This window comes from Chiloscyllium punctatum, chromosome 26, assembly GCF_047496795.1.
Source record: "Chiloscyllium punctatum isolate Juve2018m chromosome 26, sChiPun1.3, whole genome shotgun sequence".
NCBI lineage: Eukaryota > Metazoa > Chordata > Chondrichthyes > Orectolobiformes > Hemiscylliidae > Chiloscyllium > Chiloscyllium punctatum.
Genome location: NC_092764.1, coordinates 60,241,923 through 60,263,162, shown reverse-complemented (window position 1 = coordinate 60,263,162; position 21,240 = coordinate 60,241,923). Strand labels below are relative to the sequence as shown.

At 43.4% G+C, this 21,240-nt stretch overlaps 1 protein-coding gene across 1 annotated transcript in view; it reads right to left on the bottom strand.

The window, feature by feature from the left end:
• Window positions 1-4,416: 4,416 nt before the first annotated feature.
• Window positions 4,417-21,240, bottom strand: part of ldhd (lactate dehydrogenase D) — a 37,252-nt gene continuing 20,428 nt past the window's right edge. Inside the window, exons 5-11 of the mRNA XM_072547525.1 lie at window positions 19,899-20,058; window positions 18,089-18,288; window positions 16,121-16,249; window positions 12,342-12,469; window positions 12,161-12,251; window positions 9,297-9,408; window positions 4,417-5,090 (exon numbers count right to left, since the gene is read on the bottom strand). Of these exons, the coding sequence (XP_072403626.1) occupies window positions 4,925-5,090; window positions 9,297-9,408; window positions 12,161-12,251; window positions 12,342-12,469; window positions 16,121-16,249; window positions 18,089-18,288; window positions 19,899-20,058 (986 nt within the window). The 3' untranslated portion in view covers window positions 4,417-4,924. The remainder of the gene's footprint in view (window positions 5,091-9,296; window positions 9,409-12,160; window positions 12,252-12,341; window positions 12,470-16,120; window positions 16,250-18,088; window positions 18,289-19,898; window positions 20,059-21,240) is intronic.

The window sequence follows — 21,240 nt, the reverse complement described above, 5'->3', positions numbered from 1 at the left end:
ACCTCCATTGCACTCCCTCTATGGCATGTGTATCTTTTTGTAGACAGGACACCAACACTACATGCAATACTCTAGCTGTAGTCTCATCAATGTTAAGTCTTTGGTTTGCAAGAAATCTGATGTCACCTCATTGTGCACACCAACAACTATACAATCATGAATTGAGACATCTTTCAATCTCTGTAGCCATAACTGTTGTTAACCAGTACAAATCATTTATAAATGAATTGGTGAATTCCTCATGCTCTGCCCCTATGAATCTCACTCCTTCAATTATCACATTGTCCTTAGGACTGAAACAGGAATTAAGGGCATCCAGAATGTCACCATAAGATGCCAACAGCAAGTTGGCTGCTATATTTCTTAGATTAAAACAGTGACTACACTTCAACATACAAATTGGCTTTTCTCACTTTGTAACATCTGGAGTTAATGTGGTTGCTATTAAAATGGAATTCTTTCTTTTGTGTTTCTATTCTGTTATCTTTGTTGCTCTATTTAGTAATTCTTATATTTCATTGCAGTCCTTTCTAATCATGAGGGGCATGGATAGGATAAATAGACAAAGTCTTTTCCCTGCTATTCATAATATACATTAATGATTTGAATGAGGGAATCAAGTCGAATATGTCCACGTTTACTGACGACTCATAAACGGGTGAGAATGTGAGTGATGAGGAGGATGTAGAGAGGTTTCAGGGCAACTGGACAGATTGAGCGATTGGGTAACTGCATGACAGATGCAACATAACATGAATAAATGTAAAATTGTCCACTTTGGCAGGAAAAACAGAATGGCAGTGAATAATGTGAACAGTGACAGACTGGGGAAAGTTGATATACAAAGGAACCTGGGTGTTTTCGTATACCAATTACAGAAAGTAAACATGAAGGAGCACCAAACTGGAAGATAAATGATACTTTGGCCTTCATTGCAGGACAGTTTGAGTACAGGGGCAAGCAAGTCTCACTGCAGCTGGATAGGTCATTGGTGGGAAATCACCTGGACTATTCTGTACAGTTTTCATCTCCTTAGCCAAGAACAAATGTACTTCCTGCAGAGGTAGTGCAGCAAGAGTTCATCAGACTGATTCCTGGGATGGCAGGTTGTTGCATGAGGAGAGATTGGGTGGACTGGGCCTGTACTCAGTGGAGTTGAGTAGGATAAGAAATGGTCTTATTATAAGACATCAACCTCTCAGAAGGCTGGAAAGATTGAATACAGGGATGATATTTCCTTTGGCCAGGGAATTCCAACCAAGGAAGTACCGTCTGAGATAAAACGTGGACCATTTTGGACTAAGATGAGAACTTTCTGAATGAGTTAAATTCTCTACCCCAGAGGGATGTGGAGGTCAGGTCAGGTTAAAAAACAATAGATATCTAGAAGCTAAAAGATGTCAAGGGTGATAAAGAGAGAGTGCGTGTATGGCATTGAGATAGAGGATCAACCATGTTTGAATGGTAAAGGGTTTCTGATGGGCTGAATGGCCTTCTCTTGCACCTATTTCTGTTTCTTTGGAAGACCATTCAGTTCTCACTCTTCAAGTTATCCCAGGCCATGATGTTGGAAAACCATGTACTTAACCAACCCCCTGGAATATTCTAGAAAAGACGTATTGGCTAAGATTCATTCCGCAATGTTTCTATGTAGTGGAGGGATTGGCTCCACACGTGGCCTTGCCAGCAGATGCCACAGAAACAAAACGCAACTCCATTAGAGTGGGCTGCATCTGTGGTTCTTTCAAAACTACCATTGCTGTTTACAAAGTATTGTTACCGCTGTTTCTCCTTTCTGTTTTCCCTTGGCAGGATTGAACTAGGAAATCACACAAAGTCAGTTTATGAAAAGTGGATGAAAAATGCAGCTCTGATTCACCGGGTAAACTAGATTGAGGTTTTGAAACGAGTCCTAGCAAATTGGATTCGAGAACTTCAAGCCATGTTGTTCAAATACTTTTCGTGTTTCCTTCCTTAAAAACTTTCATCCTTCTCGATACAAATTGTTGGGAAAGTGTTTACTTTGGTCAAGATCATTGCACAATCTCCAGTTACAAAATTCCCATCCAGCCTAGGTCTCATCACTTGTTCTTGTTTGTGCCTTCTAGTTCTTCTTGCACTGATGATTAGTTATGGAATTAATTAGCCCTCCTACACTCTAGATTGAGTTGGTCTCTGGTCTTAATGGTAATGGTAAGAAGAGGATATGCCAAGCCCGATGTTACAGATTGTGGTTGAACACAAGTCTGTTGCTACTAATGGCCAACAACACCTCAAGGCTGCCCAGCTTTGAGTTTCCACAAGTTTTAAATTTTGTTTCATTTAATGTGGTGATAGTGCCACACAATACGATGGGGTGGGGGGGAGGTTGGTGGTGGAAGTGCGTGCGGTGGCATCCTTACTGTGGTGACTGGGACTTTGTTTCCACAAGGACAGTGCACTATTACTGATACTACAATGTACAGTTGTTTCAGGTAAACAGGTGAAGAGAAGGACAGTTATGTTGTTGGTTCCATTTGCCACAGAGCCCATCTAACAGGTATGTCCTTCAGGACTAGGCCAACCTGGTCAGGAGGTGATGTTATTGAGCCACTCTTGGTTGTCATTGAACTCCCCCACCCAGAATACATTTTCCATCCTGTCGCCCTCAGTTCTTTGTCCAAGTGTTCCTCGGTATGAAAGGTGTGTGTTACAAAGAAAGGCTGGGACTCTTTTAACTGGAGTATGGGAGGTTGAGAGGCGACCTGATATAAGTTTATAAAATTATGAGGGGTATAAAGGATGTTAATGATAGTTGCCTGTTCCTAGGAAAGGGGATTTCAAGACCATGGGACACATTTTTAAAGTGAGAGGAGAGAAATTTAGAAAAAACATGAGGCAAATTCTTTACAAAGAGGGTGGTTCATGTGTGGAATGTACTTCCTTAGGAAGTGGTGAATGCGAGTTCAATTACAACATTTAAAAGACATTTAGGTAAGTACATGGAGTCATAAAATACCTACAGTGTGGGAGCAAGCCATTCGGCCCATCAAGTTCACACTGATCCTTTTGAGAGCATCGCATCCAGACCCATCTTATCCCTGTAACCCTGCATTCCCATGGCTAATCCACCTAGCTTCCACATCCCTGGATATTACAGAGCAATTTAGCATGGCCGATCTACCTAACCTGTACATTTTTGGATTGTGGGAGGAAACCGGAGCATCTGAGGAAACCCACGCAGACATGGGGAGAACATGCAAACTCCACACACACAGTTGCCTGAGGCTGGAATAGTACCTGGGTTCCTGGCGCTGTGAGGCAGCAGTGCTGACCACTGAGCTATCATGCCACATGAATAGGAAAGGTTTGGAAGGAAATGGGCCAGGAGCAGACAGGAAGGGACTAGTTTAGATTGGGATTATGGTCGGTGTGGATTGATTGGATGGTAAGGTCTCTTTCCATGCTGAATGACTCTATGGAAGAGTGCTGATGAGTTTGGGGAATGCTGTGGCTGTGGCAGTAGCGGTGGGTTTCCTGGGGCTTTAGATTACTAGTCCAGTGACATTACCACTACCTCCCTGTTGAGACAGGAGTGGAAGAAGATTCAATTCTATTTAGCCAATAATGTGCAACATGATATTCTCAAAAGGATCAGTATTCCCGACATAACATTTTCCCCCATATTGTAGTCAGGTATTTCTTGCAGATTGTAAGGACTGGAAGTCAGAGTCGATAAAATGTGGAGCTGGAAAAGCACAGCAGGTCAGGCAGCATTGGAGGAGCAGGAAAATCAACATTGGGACCTTTCATCATGCCTGGGGAGGGAGCTTGGGAAAACTTAGGTGCTATGACGATAGGTGGATGCAGGTAAGGGGTTATTGTGATTGGTCAGTGGGAAGGGTGGAGTGGATAAGTGAGAAGGAAGATGGACAGCTTAGGAGGCGGGTGGAGGGGGAGGGCTGAACATGGGTTGAGGCTGGGGGTGGGGAGATTTTGAAACTGGTAAACTGTATGTTAAGGCCATTTGGCTGTAAGCTCCCGAGGCAGATTATAAGATGTTGTTCCTCCAGCTGACATGTGGCTGCATTTTGATGGTGGAGGAGGCCCAGGATGGACATGTCGCCAAGAGAGTGGGAGGGGGAGTTGAAATGGCTGGTAAGTGGAAGGTGGTGGTTATTGGAGCGTGCGGAGCGCAGATGCTCTGCAAACCAGTCCCCTCGTCTACGTTTGGTCTCTCTGATGTAGAGGAGATGCAGTAGATCAGGTTGGAAGAGAAGCAGGTGAATCTCTGCCAGATTTTGAAGGTCCTAACCAAAGTAGACTCTGCTGCTCCTTCGATACCACCTGACCTGCTCTGCCTTTCCAGCTCCACACTTCATCGCCTTCGATATTTCTTGTTTGCATTTGCATTTGAAAAGAAAGGAAGATCCCACGTGGTGGGTAAGTAACGTTTTTATTATTCACGAATATTTAGGGCATTATTAACATTACATGATAGATTAAAAATAAACTTCCTCATTGAAGGCAGTTTTAAACTAAAAGAATCAAACAGTAACATTTGACGATTAAGCTGCTGATTACTCACTTTGGTTTGCAAAATGTTTATTAGAGCCTGGCTGGCTAGGTCTGTATTCCTTCTGAGATGCTCCATGCTACATTTTGATTTTTTTTTGTATCCAAAGCATACAATTTCTAATAAACCAAATAATTTGTAATAAATCAATTGAGGAATTACTCAAATGCTAACCGGAGTAACTTTTAGCTATCAAGCATTGAACCTGCTTTAGAATCCAGTGGCCTGTAGTGTGACATCTGTAAGACTTCCCCATGTATTGCCTTCTTCAGAAGAATTTCATCGTCTGTGCATCGATCCCAATGACACTGAAATTTGCTGACTGGAGGGAAGTGGAGATCTTTGGATAGGGAAAGGGCATCCCCTGTTTTACAACACTTTGCCAGGATTCATGATGTTTTTGGGATCCAGTGCAGCTTTAATTTCCCTCATCACTTCCATACCAGCCGCACCAATTTCTTCAACCAGGAGATGCCTCTTGCCCAAGCCTATACCGTGCTCCCCAGTACAGGTGCCATGCATGGCCAATGCTCTTCTATGAGAGAGAGCGAGAAAGAGAGAAAGCAAGAGCCCAATTAGCAAGCTAACCTGTTGCATTAAAATGTCTTTGAATATCTTATGTTCTGTAATTGCAGCTCTAACTCACACAGAGCTATGAGAACCTTTAGTCAGTCAACTCTATCAGTTCTTAACTGAGGAGAAAGTGAGGACTGCAGATGTTGGAGATCAGAATCGAAGAGTGTGGTGCTGGAAACATACAACAGGTCAGGCAGCGTCTGAGGAGCAGGAAAATTGACGTTTCGGGCATAAACCCTTCATCAGGAATGAGGCTTGTGGGCCAAGGGGGCTGGAAGATAAATGGGAGGGGGGAGAGGGCTGGGGGGGGGGGAAGGTAGCTGGGAATGCAATAGATAGATGAAGGTGGGGGTGGGGAGGGAAGTGATAGATCGGAGAGGAGGGTGGAGCATATAGGTGGGAAGGAGATGGACAAGTAGGACCTACCTGTCCCTTGAATGATCCTATTAATCTCCCAGCCTCCTTGGCCCACAAGCCTCATTCCTGAGGAAGGACTTTATGTCTGAAACATTGCCTCTCTTGTCTGACCTGCTGTGCTTTTCCAGCACCGCACTCTTCGACTCAGTTCATGGACTAAATAACATGGGAGAAATCAACACTCACTCAGATTCTACATTAAATAGTGAATATGCAATGATTATTGATTCAGGTGCACACTCTTGCTACCCTTCTGACTGGCACTGTAGTTAGAGTTAACCCTCCAGAGAGTTTTGTTCATGAACTTCTGGATATTGCCTTGGGATTCCTATTTGGTTTTAGGATTAATCCATGTTGCTTCATTCTGAAAAACGTTCTTTCTTCGTTTCTCTTTCAGTCAGACAAGCTGAACCTTGATAACAGCATGCAATTAAACTGTTGAAAATACCTTCTATGCTCAGTAATAAGCAATTCCTTTCCCCTGAAAATACGCAGTATTACAGAATCTTCTAATCATTACAGCACTCGAGGAGGCCATTCAGCCTACAGTCTGCACACTCACTCTCTGAATGAGCTATTCCCTTATTATCATTCCTCTTCCCACTCCCCAAAACCCTGCACATCCTTCCTTTTGGAATGACAGTCTAGTTCCCTCTGGAATGCCTCAGTTGAATCTGACTCCACTATACCCTCAGGCAGTACGTTCCATACCCTAACCACTTGTTGCATGAGGAAGTTTTGTCTTCTCTCTCATGTCACTTTTACTTCCTTAGCTAATTACTTCAAATCTGTGCCCCTCAGTGTTGATCCGTTCGTGATTGGGAACAGTTTCTCCTAATTCATTCTGTCCACGCCAGACCCCTCATGACACCTCGATCATTTCTCCCTTGTCTCAGAAAAACACTCCTAACTTTTCCAATCCATTTTTATTGCTGTCAATCTCCATCCCTGGAATCATTCACACACATCTTTCCTCGTGAATCTATTTTCAACAGATAACCTTGTGTTATCCTCGATCTACATTAAAATAGTGACCTTTACAGAACCATTTTACTGTATAAACGACAATTCTGTAGCTTTCCAGGTTTCTGCACGAGCCAGCTCAGTTGGCTGGACAGCTGGTTTGTGATGCACAGGGATGCCAACAGTGTGGGTTCAATTCCTTCACCAGCTAAGGTTACCATGAGGGACTCTCCTCCCTGACCTCTCCCTCACCTAAGCCTCAGGTTAAAGCATCATCAGTCATCTCTCTCTAATGAGAGGGAAGCCCAACAATGCGTTAACATTAAGGTGACTGTACCTTCTCTCTGACTTATTCGGTTCTCTGTAATGTTTATGTAGGGGTCAAGTGCGCTCCCAAGACTGAGTCACTAAATGAGCTGAATGGGAAGGTAAGAAAGGATGGAGAATGGTGTTCTGCCTACCAATGCTCATCAACATAAGGCACTCTAAGAAGCTTTAAACAGTAATGGGTTCCCTGTGGCAGATGAACTTAATTGAGCCACAGATCTTCTCACAAAAATGGTAAAGTCATCCCCCCCTCAGAAACCTTTCAAAGGACTGCTCCAAATGTACACTGTATCTATATATCCGAGTACTACCAAATATACAGAGATTGCAATCGTATCCGTTAATGCTGCGAACAGATAGATAGATAGATAGATAGGTAGATAGATCTGCTCTTCAGAATGACACATTCCACCCTATACAGTGAGAAAGGCAAGGAGCTACTGCTGAGCAAGCGGCAGGATTAGCAATTCTGAGGCCACAACAGCATGGCGTCACCAACTCTCCACTGGGCCCCAATCCTTTTCCCTTTCGTTTTGCTAACATGTGAACATTTGCAGGTGAGACACCATTCGCCCACTCCAGCTTTCAGGAATTAGCAAACTCTGGCGACTTTGTAGTTAATGCCAACTTCTTGTATTGAGCACTTTGGGTTGGGGGAGGGGGGGAGGGGGACCTGAAAATGCAGGCAGTCCAACAAGCTGCATCACTGGCGTGTGTAAACCTCCTAATCCAAGTCCCCAAGGCACGTCATCTTGTCAAATTCAACCGAAAGATCATCTGGGATTGTTTTTACAAACCACTACCTTCTATCATATATCCACTGCTGAGCTGGAATAATCCATCTTGACATTAAGATCACAGCTCAGCAGATCTTAAAACACTTTGAAAAGTACCATTTTCTTCTCTTCAGGGAAATCAAGTAATGCCAGAACAGAGATGAGATGCCTTACTGTGTACCGACTTAACAATTACCTTCTTTCCACATTCACCAGAGAATCTGATTGGATTTTCTCCTTTAATCAAGGAGCATGTTGCTATAGTAATGGCTCGACATTAACAGAAATAATCTGAACAGACGCTAGTTTTGACATCAATAAAACCGAGGTCTCTCGGAAGATTTAAAATGTCGAATATAAATAAATTCTTTGGGAATGTACAACATCCATCTGCGGATGAAGTCAGCAAAGAACTGAGCAACCTATGGGAGGGCTCCTGGAGTGTGAGAAATTGAATAATGTCTATAAGTGGGCTCAATAGTGAGAGATGAAATGTAATAGGTAAATTAGTGGCTTCAATAAACTGAGGGTGGGGGGAGGGGAACTCGGTGTTGTAGTCTCTCCAACTAATTAAAGGGGAATTTGAAAGCAATCTGGGCTAATTGGGTATCAGTCAACAAAGCAAAGAGATTGTTGACTGATATTGCTGAGTGAATGTAGCATAAACACTTCAGCGTTCCAATTCCCATTAATAAAATGCCCCAGTTTGGACAGTGCAGAGAACCTTCAGGTGCATCCGGATCAGCGTAATAATTCGAGAGCTCTCCCTTCGAGCAGCTCTGCAGTGCAACCTGTTGGCCTGGCTTATCCCAAGGACATTTGGGACTATACAGCCAAAGCCTGCCCAGCGACAGGCTCACCCTCCTTGGCTGCAACTTCTACATGGTTTGGGAATGCAGGAAGGATGGAGGTTGGAGTGGCCAGGCACTTCTGGAGCATCCTGAGAGGAAACCTCTGGTGTGTGTGTGTGTGTGTGTGTGTCTATGTCTATGTGTGTGCCTGCGTGTCTGTGTCTGTGTCTGTCTCTGTGTCCTACTCTGTCTGGGTGCCTGCAGGCACTACCCTGCTTCTGTGAGAGGAAGAGGCACTGGGAGTGAGGTTGAGCTCCCTCGTCCCCCTCTTGCTGCTGATGCTGAGGGCCAGCGCTTAAAGTCATGGACCTCTGAGAGTTCTGCTGGACCTGGCTCTCCATAGCAACCACCAACCTGGCTATGGAGACAGCGAGGCATTGCTAACATCAACGGGCTCCTTCAATGTCCGGTGCAGTTTACCGAGTGTCTCTGACCAAGCTGTTGCTGTCACTATCTGTGCATTGGTACAAAGTCAGACATTATGGGATCATCCTCTGCCTAGGCCTGAGCAGCCCCCAGGTCTCTAGCAAGCTCTGGGTGCCCAGTGACCTAGGCCATTTCCTCCTCAGCGAGGTTGGAAGGACGTGCCAGTGACGCACTGACCAGAACCTGCTCCTGAATCCAATCAAAACCGAGTACCCACCGAGGTGAGAGGCTCTGGGTAAGCAGCCACGGATGTGTGATTGGCCGAGATGGGTGTCATGCAACCTGCATGCAATAATCACCGAGGTAAGCAGTAGAAAACTGTATGAGAAAAGTCGTTGTGAGCCCACGACAAGAAACCCTCCCTGCAATTCCCCAGCGATAAAATTCAGCCTAAAGTTACTGTACCTGGCCAATCTATTGGTGAACTCTTTAATCCTCGTCAATTCATCCTCATCTTGTGGGTCCAACATCATCAAACAGTGGAAGTTACCATCTCCTACGTGGCCTACAATAGGTCCTTGGGTTGAAGATGATAGTTGGTCACATGTTTCACATCAGATACTCTTGTTTTTGTCAATGGTTTCATGGTAAGTTTAAAAGCATTACTCATTAAAGAGGGAACCATATTTAATCTTATCCAATAAGCTGAGGGATAAATGTTACAGAAAGGTGCTCGCTTAAGCCATCAAATAAAAGCTAAATCCAAAACAAACATGCAGAATGCTGGAGAAACTCAGCAGGTCAACCAGCTGGAGAGAAGAAACACAGGTAATGTTCCGAGTTTGGTACGACTCTTCTTGAGTTCTTCACAGATGCTGCCAAACCTTCTGTGTTTCTCCAGCATTCTCTGTTTGCTTCTGTTTAAATGTTGCCTGTCAGATCGCTGAGGATTTTTCTTCCTTTTTAAAAAACTGGCATTAGGAATATCAATTCCGGTCATCCTGCTTTAGGAAGGATCTTATTAGATTGGAGAGCGTGAAGAAAGATTTACAAGGCTGCTGCTGGGACTGCAGGGTTGAGTTATCAGGAGAGACTAGATAGACGGGGACTTCTGTCATTGTACCATAGCAAGTTGAGGGGTGAACTTATAGAAGTATGTAATATCATGAAGGGCATCGATAGGTGAATATCAACGGTTTTTTCCTTAGGCTAGGGAAGTTTGAAAGTAGAAGACATAATTTTAAGGTGAGAGGAGAAGATTTAGAAGGGACCTGAGGGGCAACTTTTCCAAACAGAGTGGTTCGTATGTGCAATGAACTGCCAGAGGAAATGGTAGGCGCAGGTACAGTTGCAATATTTAAAGGACATTGGACAGGTACATGAATAGGAAAGACTTAGAGGGATATGGGCCAAACACAGGCAAGTGAGACTAGTCTAGTTTGGAATCTCATTTGGCACAGACGAATTGAATCGAAGGGTCTGTGCTGTATGACTTTAATATCAGCCCCTCAAACATGCCCCAGCATTTAATTAGATCACGACCAATGTGTACATGAAGCCTGTTCACACTTTCTTTGCTCCGTTATCTATTAAATGGTGAACTAACAAAGATACTATCCATCTCAAAAGTTTCAATGATCCCAACAATGGCACCTTTATTGGAAGAGTTCCAGATTACAATGGTGCAATATATGGAAATGTATATCCTGATTTCACTCATGAACGACTGTGGTTCTAAATTTAAAACTAATGTTCTTGTTCTGGATTCCCACACTGGAGGAAATAGTTCTTCCCTTTCTGCTCTAGCATATCTCCTTTACATTTAAAAGATAGGGATTTGATCAATCTTCAATCTTCTGTGATTAAAATGGATAGGGAAGTTTCTCTTTTATTCCTCTTTCCTCATGTGATTGACAGGGCCTGGTCACAAGCTACCATCAATACACAGTAAAAATAACTTCTAGAAGAGCTCATGTTCCATAGCGTTGTAACTCTGACCTCTGATCTATCTGCTGGAAGAACCTTCTTCACTCAATCCCTTCCACTTAATGAACAAGGAACCAGAGTAGATCAATCAGTGCCTCGAGTCTGCCCTGCCATTTAATATGGCTGATCTGATTTTAACCTCAACTCCACATTCCTGAATCTCCCCAATAATCTTTCATCCCCTTGGTCATCAAGAATCGATCTACCTCCACCTTAAAACTATTTCAAGATTCTGCATTCATTTTGAGGAAGGAAGGGAATTACAGACACTCACAACCATCTGAGAGAAAAACTGCTTCCTCATCTTGGTCTTAAATAGGTGACACTTATTTTTATACCATGACCCCTCGTTCTCGATTCTCCCACAAGAAGGAACATCCTTTCAACATTCTAGGCACTAGCCAAGTGAATCTTCCCTGATCTGTTTCTAAAGCAATGACATCTTTTCTTAAAATAAGGAGACCAAAACTGTACATAGTATACGAGGAAAGACCTCACCAGTGCTCTGTGCAATTGTAGCAACATCCATACTTCTATATTCCATTACCCTTGCAATAAGTGATAACATTACATTTGCCTTCCTAATCGCTTGCTGTACCTGCACACTAACATTTTGTGATTTATGTACCAGAACACTCAGAGCCTTAGGTGAATCCATTCAGCCGACCGCTTTGTGGGTTTCCTCGCCATACTTGCTCCCATACCTGAAGCGGTCAGATGGTCTGTATTTCAACACCAGCACCATTCCATGAGTTTCCACACGGATTTGGGCTGAAGCCTGACAGGACTCAGCAACAATCTGAAAATAGGCACAGTGTTCAAAAGGGACCACTGAGAGCATTTAGTCAATTTACACAACAGACCATCTATTGGAAGCAATGTATATGGACCCTGGAGGTTAAATATAACCCTGCCTGATATAGAGTTGGTGGTAGTTGTCTTTTTAAGCTGAGGGATTTTAAATCTAGGGGAGAGGAGAAAGATTTTAAAAAGATATGAGAGGCATAATCTTTTTACACAGAGGGTGGTCCGTGTGTGGAATGAACATCCGGAGGAAGTGGTGGGTGTGGCTCCAATTACAGCAATTCAAAAGATATTTGGATGGATACATGAATAGAAAAGGTTTGGAGGGACATAAGTCAGGAGCAGGCAGATGGGACTACTTTAGTTTGGGATTATGTTCAGCATGGACTGGTTGGAGCAAAGGGTCTGTTTCTGTGCTATATGACTCTACAGCAGTATGTACCGACTGTGACCCACACTGATCCCAACTAAGGAAGCAAAGGGAGGCAGCAGATGTCAAGTTTTTGGAATGGCACATCCTATCCTTTGTTCCAGCTAACCTGTAAGCTTTGACCTCACCAAATCTTCTTTTGTGGTCACGATGATTTCCGGTAGCTTTGAAATTGGGACACAGACATCTGTGGAATAACCCTTGAGGAACAAAGCAGATTTTGTTTGTTAGTCAAACAGGTTTGAGGATATGGTTTGAAGTGCCTGAGACGAAGGCCAGCGCTGCCTTACCTCACAGCCCGGGCGTATGGCACGAGCGGCGTACCACACACTGTGCCGCGCCTGCCAGAGTTTGTTCCGGGTTTCTTGATCTTTTGCCCAAGCGAAATCAGAGCCACTGTTCGCCTTCACTATCTCCTCTGTGAGGCAATCAGACACAAATGTGACAGGGCAGCCATTCTACACAGGCATAACTGCCAGGGTAGAGCAAGGGATCTGTTTGGCTTTATCTATCACCAGCAGGAAAAGTAAAATCTTGAATATGATCCAAACATTGATTCACAGCATTAAATGGATTTACATCCTGTTGTTAGTGTGAATCTGAAATGGTCTCCAGTGCAAATTTGCCTCAGAAGGCTTCAAATCTCTGAAATATCAGGCCAGGGGATTTGTACTCTACAATAAAAGCCTTTTTGTTTCTGATTTCCAGCATTTAATATTTTTTTTCTGTTTAGTGACTAGTGCTTGTTCTCTTTTGGCTGGGACTAAATTGAGAGGTCTCTTGGAGCTGAGTTGCCCTAAGGCAAGATGCTTGGCCTCCCTGCTATCGGAAGGTTATTGTGAAACTTGAAAGGGTTCAGAAAACATTTACAAGGATGTTGCCACGTTTGCAAGGTTTGAGCTGTAGGGAGAACCTGAATTAGCTGGGGCTGTTTTCCCTGGAGGGTGGAGGCTGAGGGGTGACCTTAGTCAAGTTTGTAAAATCATGAGGGACATGGATAAAGTGAATAGACAAGGTCTTTTCCCCATGGTAGGAGAGTCCAAAACTAGAGGGCATAGGTTTAAAGTGAGAAGGGAAAGATTTCAAAGAGACCTAAGGGACAACCTTTCCACATAGAGGGTAGTGTATGTATGAAATGAGCTGCCAGAGGAAGTGGTGGAGACTAGTACAATTCCAACATTTCAAAGGCATCTGGGAGGGTATATGAATAGGAAGGGTTTAAAGGGATATGGGCCAAATGCTGAGAAACACGACTAGATTAATTTAGGATATCTGGTCTTCATGGACGAGTTGGACCATAGGTTCTGTTTCTGTGCTGTGGATCTCTATGACTTGACAATACAGATACACAGCCACTCGGGACATGGGCACTGGACCAATGCCAAAGCAACTTTTTGTTTTCCTCCATTTCTAAGCAACGACCAGATGGCAATGCCCTGATTTAATGCCTGCTGTGTTCCCCTGTGCTGCTGCAGTTCAGCTTTCAAGGATAGGAAGTATTTACTTCAGCCAGAGGCTTCACCCCACACCACTGCCTCCCACGGTATGAACACAGAATGTAAAGAAACCCACTCATCAGAGATGTCGATTCAGCAGGGCTTCGTATAATGAACGACCAAACACGTGATGAAGCCATCTGCAGCGGTGCTCAAACAAAGGAACAATTGTAGAGAGAAAAAAAAATGGATTAAGTCATAATGGCTTCACATCTGCTTCACAACTCATTCACCATTTTCATTTTATTTTGGATATGCATGATTAAAAAATTGTAAACTCATCTGCACTGTAAATATCTTGCTTATGTGACAATGAATATAAACAAGCAATTGAAACTAAGCTTAGTAGTTTCCTGTCAGTCATCATTAACTAATGCATTCTCCAAAGCAATGCCTCTACCACTTGCCAACCAATTGGCATTCTTCTTTATACAGAATACATGTTGCTTTCCCTTCCCTCTGGTATTTCTCGAGAATTGTCCTGATCAGTGTAATACAGAAGGCTTCTACAAGATGTGCCTAGTTTTCAGCATCATTCAGAATTACATTATTATCTGAACGTAGTAGAGAAAGAACCATCCAACTGAGAGTAAAATTGATGGATTGAAATGCAAGCAGAATTTTGACCATAATTTATGGACCTCTAGTGATTCTGGGAGAAATAAACATGGAACTCAGAAAAGCCCAAACACAGAAGTTAAAACACAGGTTTTTCTAGAATTGCACACATTTTCCTATAGACTAAGGGAAACAGTTCAGCTCAACATAATAGGAGCAGACCATTCAGCCTTTTGACCTTGTTCTGCCAATCATTGAGATCATGGCTGATCATCTACTTCAACACCATGTTCCTGTGCTGTCCCTTGATCGTTTTCAAATCCCAAAAGAAAAAAGAAAACAATTTTGACAGAATTAAGTTCTGTTTTCTGGAACAATTGCTTGAATTTTACACTGGGGCAGAGGTCCTCATTCCTGAGGAGATGTCAGTGGTGAGCCCATCCCCCTCCTCATTTGGTTCACGTGCCAGCTAGTAGGCCACCTATTGCCCAAGGCTGGCTTTGAACCCCTAGGAATAGGACAAGCATCACCTTGCAACCACTGACTAATCTCTTGTCCCAGCAGCGCTGTCAGAGGTGGTGGCCACTCCTGGAACTGCAAGTGTCTAAAAGAAGGAGGCACTGTGGAGCCTGGAACTAAATGGAAGTCTGGGGACTATTGGTCAAGGCTGGCAGGCCAGAGGTTGTGGGGAGGCTCAGAATTGGCAGGATGGAAGGAGGGGATGGGGAAACCCAGTGTTGGGGTGGGGGCAGTGGAAGGATTACCTTGGGGGAGGGAGGCATTCGGATTGGGAGAGGGTATCTGGAAATGAGGCAATCACCCCCAAGCATCTGGTGGGTTTCAGTTGTCTGCCTGGTTTCAGTTGTCGACCTGGTTTGACTTGACACTGGCCTCCCACTATAGGTAAGACCCCAGTGATGCTGGTGAAAGGAGGCCTATCAACTGACTACTTAAGGGCCTCAACTGAAAAATGTTCAGATTCCAAAGCAGCAACAACGGACACACCCTTTAGAACAATCATTGATAGTCTTACACTTGGGTATTGCAAAAAAAAAAGACATGTTGTTGAAGGTTTCTGTCTTGCACTCCTCAGCACAATTCTCAAGAATACCAATTTAAGGGAAAACCAGTATTTACACTGATGAGAAGACAGTGCTGATTGGTTGCCATGTGAACTCTGATTGGTACAGACATTACCATGGAGAATGCACCAGTGAATAATGGCAGACAGTTAACTGCCAAGTTTGATTTAAATTTTAAACAAAGGCATGTTGAATCTGATTGGTCAAGGCGCTGACAATGACAAGGGAATGGCCATCACTAACCTTATGGGATAATTGCTACCCTGTTCAGGTCAATTCTTGCTGTATGTAATGCAGACTGATGAAGGGACTGGAGGCCCTGAAAATTCCCCAGATTACACCGGAGATAAGTTATCTCAAATGTTTGAGCAACAGATGGAGCTACCTGTTTCACACTGCTACTAACAGGATGCTGCAGTCAAACCAAAATGACATCCTGATGAAGGGCTTTTGCCCAAAACGTCGATTTCGAAGCTACTTGGATGCTGCCTGAACTGCTGTGCTCTTCCAGCACCACTAATCCAGAATCTGGTTTCTAGCATCTGCAGTCATTGTTTTTACCAAAATGACATCCTGCCTATCACAAAAATGAGTAATATGGTATATGTGCATTGATGAGTGCAAAACAGAAAAATGTCTGTATTAAAGTAATTTATAATTATTTCCCCTTCATGTTATAACATATATATATTAAATATCAATATATACAAACACCTACTATATATATCTATAAATATATTTATTTAATGGTGCCTCTTATTGTTGTTGATATATTTTTTCTGGGCCTGTCAATTTATTAATGTGACAAACAATGAAGGTAAATCATCCTGGTCAGAGTCAGGACCTGTTCTGTAAAAATAAACCACTGCATAAATGGAGTGAGTGTGAGAAAGGACTAAGAGCAGCAGGTCCCAGGTAAAAGTGTGAACCCACCTGTGGCCTGAACCTGTTCCTCCACGCTCCTCTCAGTGCCATGGAATTCCAGGAACAATGTTGATGCAACAGTATAGCGGAGATTGCTGTATTTGTTACAGGCATCGACCATCACATCGTCCAGGAACTCTGAGAAACACAAGCGTGGATGTTCAAAATGCTACATCGATGTAAGTTATTTCTGTTGCCTAATTGTGTTTTACTGATTTACATGTCAGACTCAACCCAGCATACGCAACAATCATTTTCAAACAAAATTCATCATGTAAAGATACTTACTCCTAACTATGGCTGGATTCATTTTCTGTTGATATATTTGTTCCATTTTTATACAGAGGAAAGTGATGCTGCTGCTTTGTCTTAAAGATAATTTGATATTGAAATAAAAAAGACATGGATTTCATTGAAATAAATAACACTTCATTTAAAGGGTAAATTGACATTGATCCAACTTGGTAAATTAGACAATACAGAGAGAGAGAGAGAGACTGGAACAGAAGGTGACCCCAGTGCATATTAACGTATGGGAAGCTCAGGCCTCCACATCATGTTTATGGTGAACCAATATGAACCATCAATGGCTACTATCTTGAAAAACAAAGGTGGTAAATCACTGAGGGGTGAGTAAATGGAGAATGGTATCACCAGTTTGTGGATTCCGTCATACAGGACTCAACAGCTAAAGGCATCTAATCACATCCAATCCAAAATCCAATTTCTCAATACACAAAGTATAACAACAGCATTCCTCAGAAGCTGCTGAAATTGCCACTTATTCTGCACCTACATACAGGTCATACCACATACTACTACCATTTACAAGTTCACTGATGACACCACCATTGTCGGTCAAATCTCAGATGGCAACGAGACAGACTACAGGTGGGAGGTGGAATATCTGGAAAAATGGTACACTGAAAATAACCTAACTTTCAATGCTGGTATGACGGGATGTTACTCATACCCCCCCCCCCACTCCACACACGTTCCCTCCGCCCTCCGCCCCCCCCCCCCCCCCCCCCACACACGTTAACAGCACAGAGGTGGAACAGTGGAGAGTGTCAAGCTCCTGGGAATGGTCATCCATAACAAGCTTTCTTGGACTCTTCGTGTGGACGCACTGGTTACAAAGGCCCAAGAATGTCTTTTCTTTCTCAGGCAGCTGAGGAAATTTGGCATGATGGCGAATACCCTTGCCAACTTTTATAGGTGTGCCATCAAGAGCATTCTGTCTGGATGTATCACCACCTGGTATGGCAATTGCACCATTCAAGATCGGAGCCGGTACAGAGAGTGGTGAACTCGGCCCAGACAATCACAAGGGCCAATTTCCCATCTTTAGAACCAATCTACCAGGCCCGTTATCAAGGAAAGGCTGCCAGCATTCTCAAAGATCCCTCCCACCCTGGTAATGTTTTTCTACAACCTCTACCATTGGGGAGAAGGTACAGAAGCCAGAACACACGCACCAGCCGGTTTCGTAACAGTTTCTACCCTACTGTTGTTAGAATATTGAATAGGCTCACAAACTCTTAACATTCGCCTGTACCTTGTTTTTGCCGCTGTTAACCTATTATTTACTATCTATGCTACTTAACTCTGTGATCTGCCTGTATTGCTTGCAAGACAAAGCTTTTCACTGTGCCTCAGTACATGTGACAATAAATTCAATTCAATTCAATTTAACACAACTCATACAAAACTGTGTACCAGTCACACCATTACACATGTACAAAGTGACACTCCACCCATGTTTGGACCATAATGCACCCACATTTGGATTGGGCTGCACCCAAGTAGGATCCAGGATAAAATGCAACATAACTTATTTGTGCCTTTATCCAGCCAAATCGTCTGTTGTTTGCATTTCTGATAGCACAACCATCTCATCAGTTTGCATCTCCTGTTTCTCACTCTCTTTTATTGGTGCTTTAGGTATAAAGAGTTGATATTAAAGGGTTGCCTTACCTATCCTCGCTATGGGGATGCAACTCTGTAGTATCTGCACTGTGCAGTCCAAGGCTGCTTGCACTGTTGGAAAGGAGCAGACCGCGGAGACCATGCTTTCTGGGATTCCATAGAGATGTAGTGTCGTCTTGGTGATTATTCCCAGAGTCCCTTCAGAGCCGACAAAGAGATTGGTCAGGTTGTAACCAGCTGATGTCTTCCTGCAGTAGAGAGCATTATTGTGGTTTAGCCAAGTCATGTTCCCCCAAGCTGGACAAACATTTCCACAGACTGCTTTAGGGAGGTCAGGTGTCTGAATCCTATGGGATACATACCTGCTTCAACAAGAGGAATTTGCTTCATTCTTACATCAGCCACCAACTGAAGCCAAGCACAATAACTTCACCCGGCCTGCTTTAGGGCATCGCATTTGTGATGTCAGTAGATGTTTGGGAGTGCAGCCACTCTTAAAAATAAAGGTGCTCACAGAAAGGTCACATAGACCAGAAGGAATTAATTGACTGGCTCAGTTAGTTCAATTACTGCTTGAGGGATAACATCAAGACAATGGGGGGTATGAGAGGAACGCATCCAAACAGGAAGTGTTGCCCACCACTGGGTGTCAGTCTTGATTAGGTGTTCACGTGAGGCTTGAACCTGTGACCTTCTGACTCAAGAGGTGAGCAAGAGCTCAGCCCAACCAGGGCTGATGTTTAAGAGATGCTTAGAAACAAAGACCTTCAGTAAGGAGGACTATTAAGCAGTTATAGAGTCTTAGAGATGAACAGCATGAAATTAGACCCTACGGTCCAACTTACCCATGCCAACCAGATATCCTAAATTTGCCAGCATTTGGCCCATATCCCTCTCAACCCTTTCTATTCATATACCCATCCAGATGCCTTTTCAATGTTGTAATTGTACCAGCTTCCACCACATTCTCTGGAAGCTCATTTTATACAAGGCCCACCCTCTACGTGAGATTGTTGCCCCATCCGTCCCTTTTAAATCTTTACCCTCTCATCCTAAACCTATGCCATCTAGTTTTGGACTCATCAACTCGGGGGAAAAAGACCTGGGCTATTCAAGCTATCCATGCCCCTAACAATTTTATAAACCTCTATAAAGTCACCCTAGGCCTCCGACGCTCCAGGGAAAACAGCCCCAGCCTTTTCAACCCCTCCAATCCTGGCAACATCCTTGTAAACCTTTTCTGAATCCTTCCAAATTTCACAACATCCTCCCAATAGGAAGGAGACCAGAACTGAATGCAGTATTCCAGAAGTGACCTAACCAATGTCCTGTACAGCTGCAGCATGACCTCACAACTCCTATACTCAATTCCACTACCAATAAAGGAAAGCATGCCAAACACTTCACTATCCTGTCTATCTTCGACTCCATTTTCAAGGAGCAATGAACCTGCACTCCAAAGTCTCTCTGTTCAGCAACACTCCCTAGGACTTTACCATTAAGTGCATAAGTCCTGCCCTGATTTTTGACTTTGCAAAATGCAGCACCTCACATTTATCTAAGATAAATTCCAACTGCCACTCCTCAGTCCATTGGCCCATCTGATCAAGATCCCATTGCACTCTGAGGTAATCTTCTTTGCTGTCCATCAATTTTGGTGTAATCTGCAAATTTATTAACCATAACTGTTGGAATAAAATGAACCTTCGTTTCACCTAATTCATATCTCTCCTGGCAATTTTCAAAGCTTTCCAAAGATGACCGCAGAACTCTTATTTAATAATATGTCACAGAATTTACACATATTACAGAAATTCTGACAAGAACTGCTGTTTGAGGGGTTGCCTGCTTTTGGTACCTAAATCTTCGTTCCTTTCCTGCTGTGTGGATTATTCTCCCATCAGCCAGCACCACCTCCAAGTTGATCACGTTCTCCCTCATTGTCCCATAGCGCACTGCGTTTGTACCCGAGGCACTGGTAGCTGCCATTCCACACAGGGAGGCGTCCGCACCTGGATCTGTAAAACAAGCGAGAGTTTACTCCAGAATCACCTGAGGAACTGTCACCTCCCCCCAACCATTTTCATGTCACCCCTCCTTTTGTATGGAGCTCCAGTATTCAGACTGACAGCCAAGTCAGGAAGTGCACCAAGTCCTATTGATCCATCACCACCTCTGCACCCTTTGGCTCAGTAGCGGTGTCAAGGTTGACAATTTAGTGGCACTCAATCTTCAAGATTGTACCACTCCTGCCCTCTCTCTCCAGTCTCCACCAGCTCTATAGCCCCTGCAGATCTCTGGGTTCCTCCAATTCTGGCCTTGGGTGCATTTCTGACATTTGTTACTGCACCACTGACACTGTGCCTCTAGTCAGCCAGACCATATCTTCCCAATTCATTGGCTAAACCCATCCTCCTCTCTGACTCTCATCTCTCCTTTATGACTCTCACTACAACCTAGCCCTCTGACCATTTCATTTGTTATAGGTCTGAATGTGATCCAATGGAAAATTCTGTTTGACATCACTCTTGGCAAGAGGTTTGGAAAAACTTTACTAACTTTGCTAAAGGTGTCACATAAATGCAAATTATTGCTAGTTCCGATTAAGCAAGTTCTGCCTTAGAGTCTACAGTCAGCAAGTTACAATTCAATGCAATGGATGCACAGTCTGCCCCAGCTTGATTATTCCCATAGTTGTAATTTCATTAATCGTAAATTTTAGGTATCACAATTACAGATTAAACGATATGAGGTGACTCAGGTTGATTCCAGGTGGGCCCTTTTAAACGTTGCTGATAGATTCAGCTACAGCACTGAACAAAAGCAGACTTTCTTGGTTTTTATATGAAACTGCATTTGGCCTAATAAAGCATTTTCATTAAAGCATCAAGTGAAATGCTTTCTTAGCCAGAAGACTGTGCTGAATGCTTGCTCTCGATTTATTTATTTCCTAAACAATTTGTAAATTATAATTCACTTGTTACTTTCAGAATTGAAACACGATGACCTTTCAACAATTTGCTTCCTGTTTCCGATTATGGTATTTCAAACTGCTGCGCTATTTCCCAGTCTGCATTGAGTTTGACCTCTGCTTGACATTCTGTAACCAGTCCTGAGATTAAACAGCTGGCACAATAGAATGCTCTTTATACTTGTATTTCTTAAAGACTTTCAAGTTTGCAGATAATTCAATACCAGTT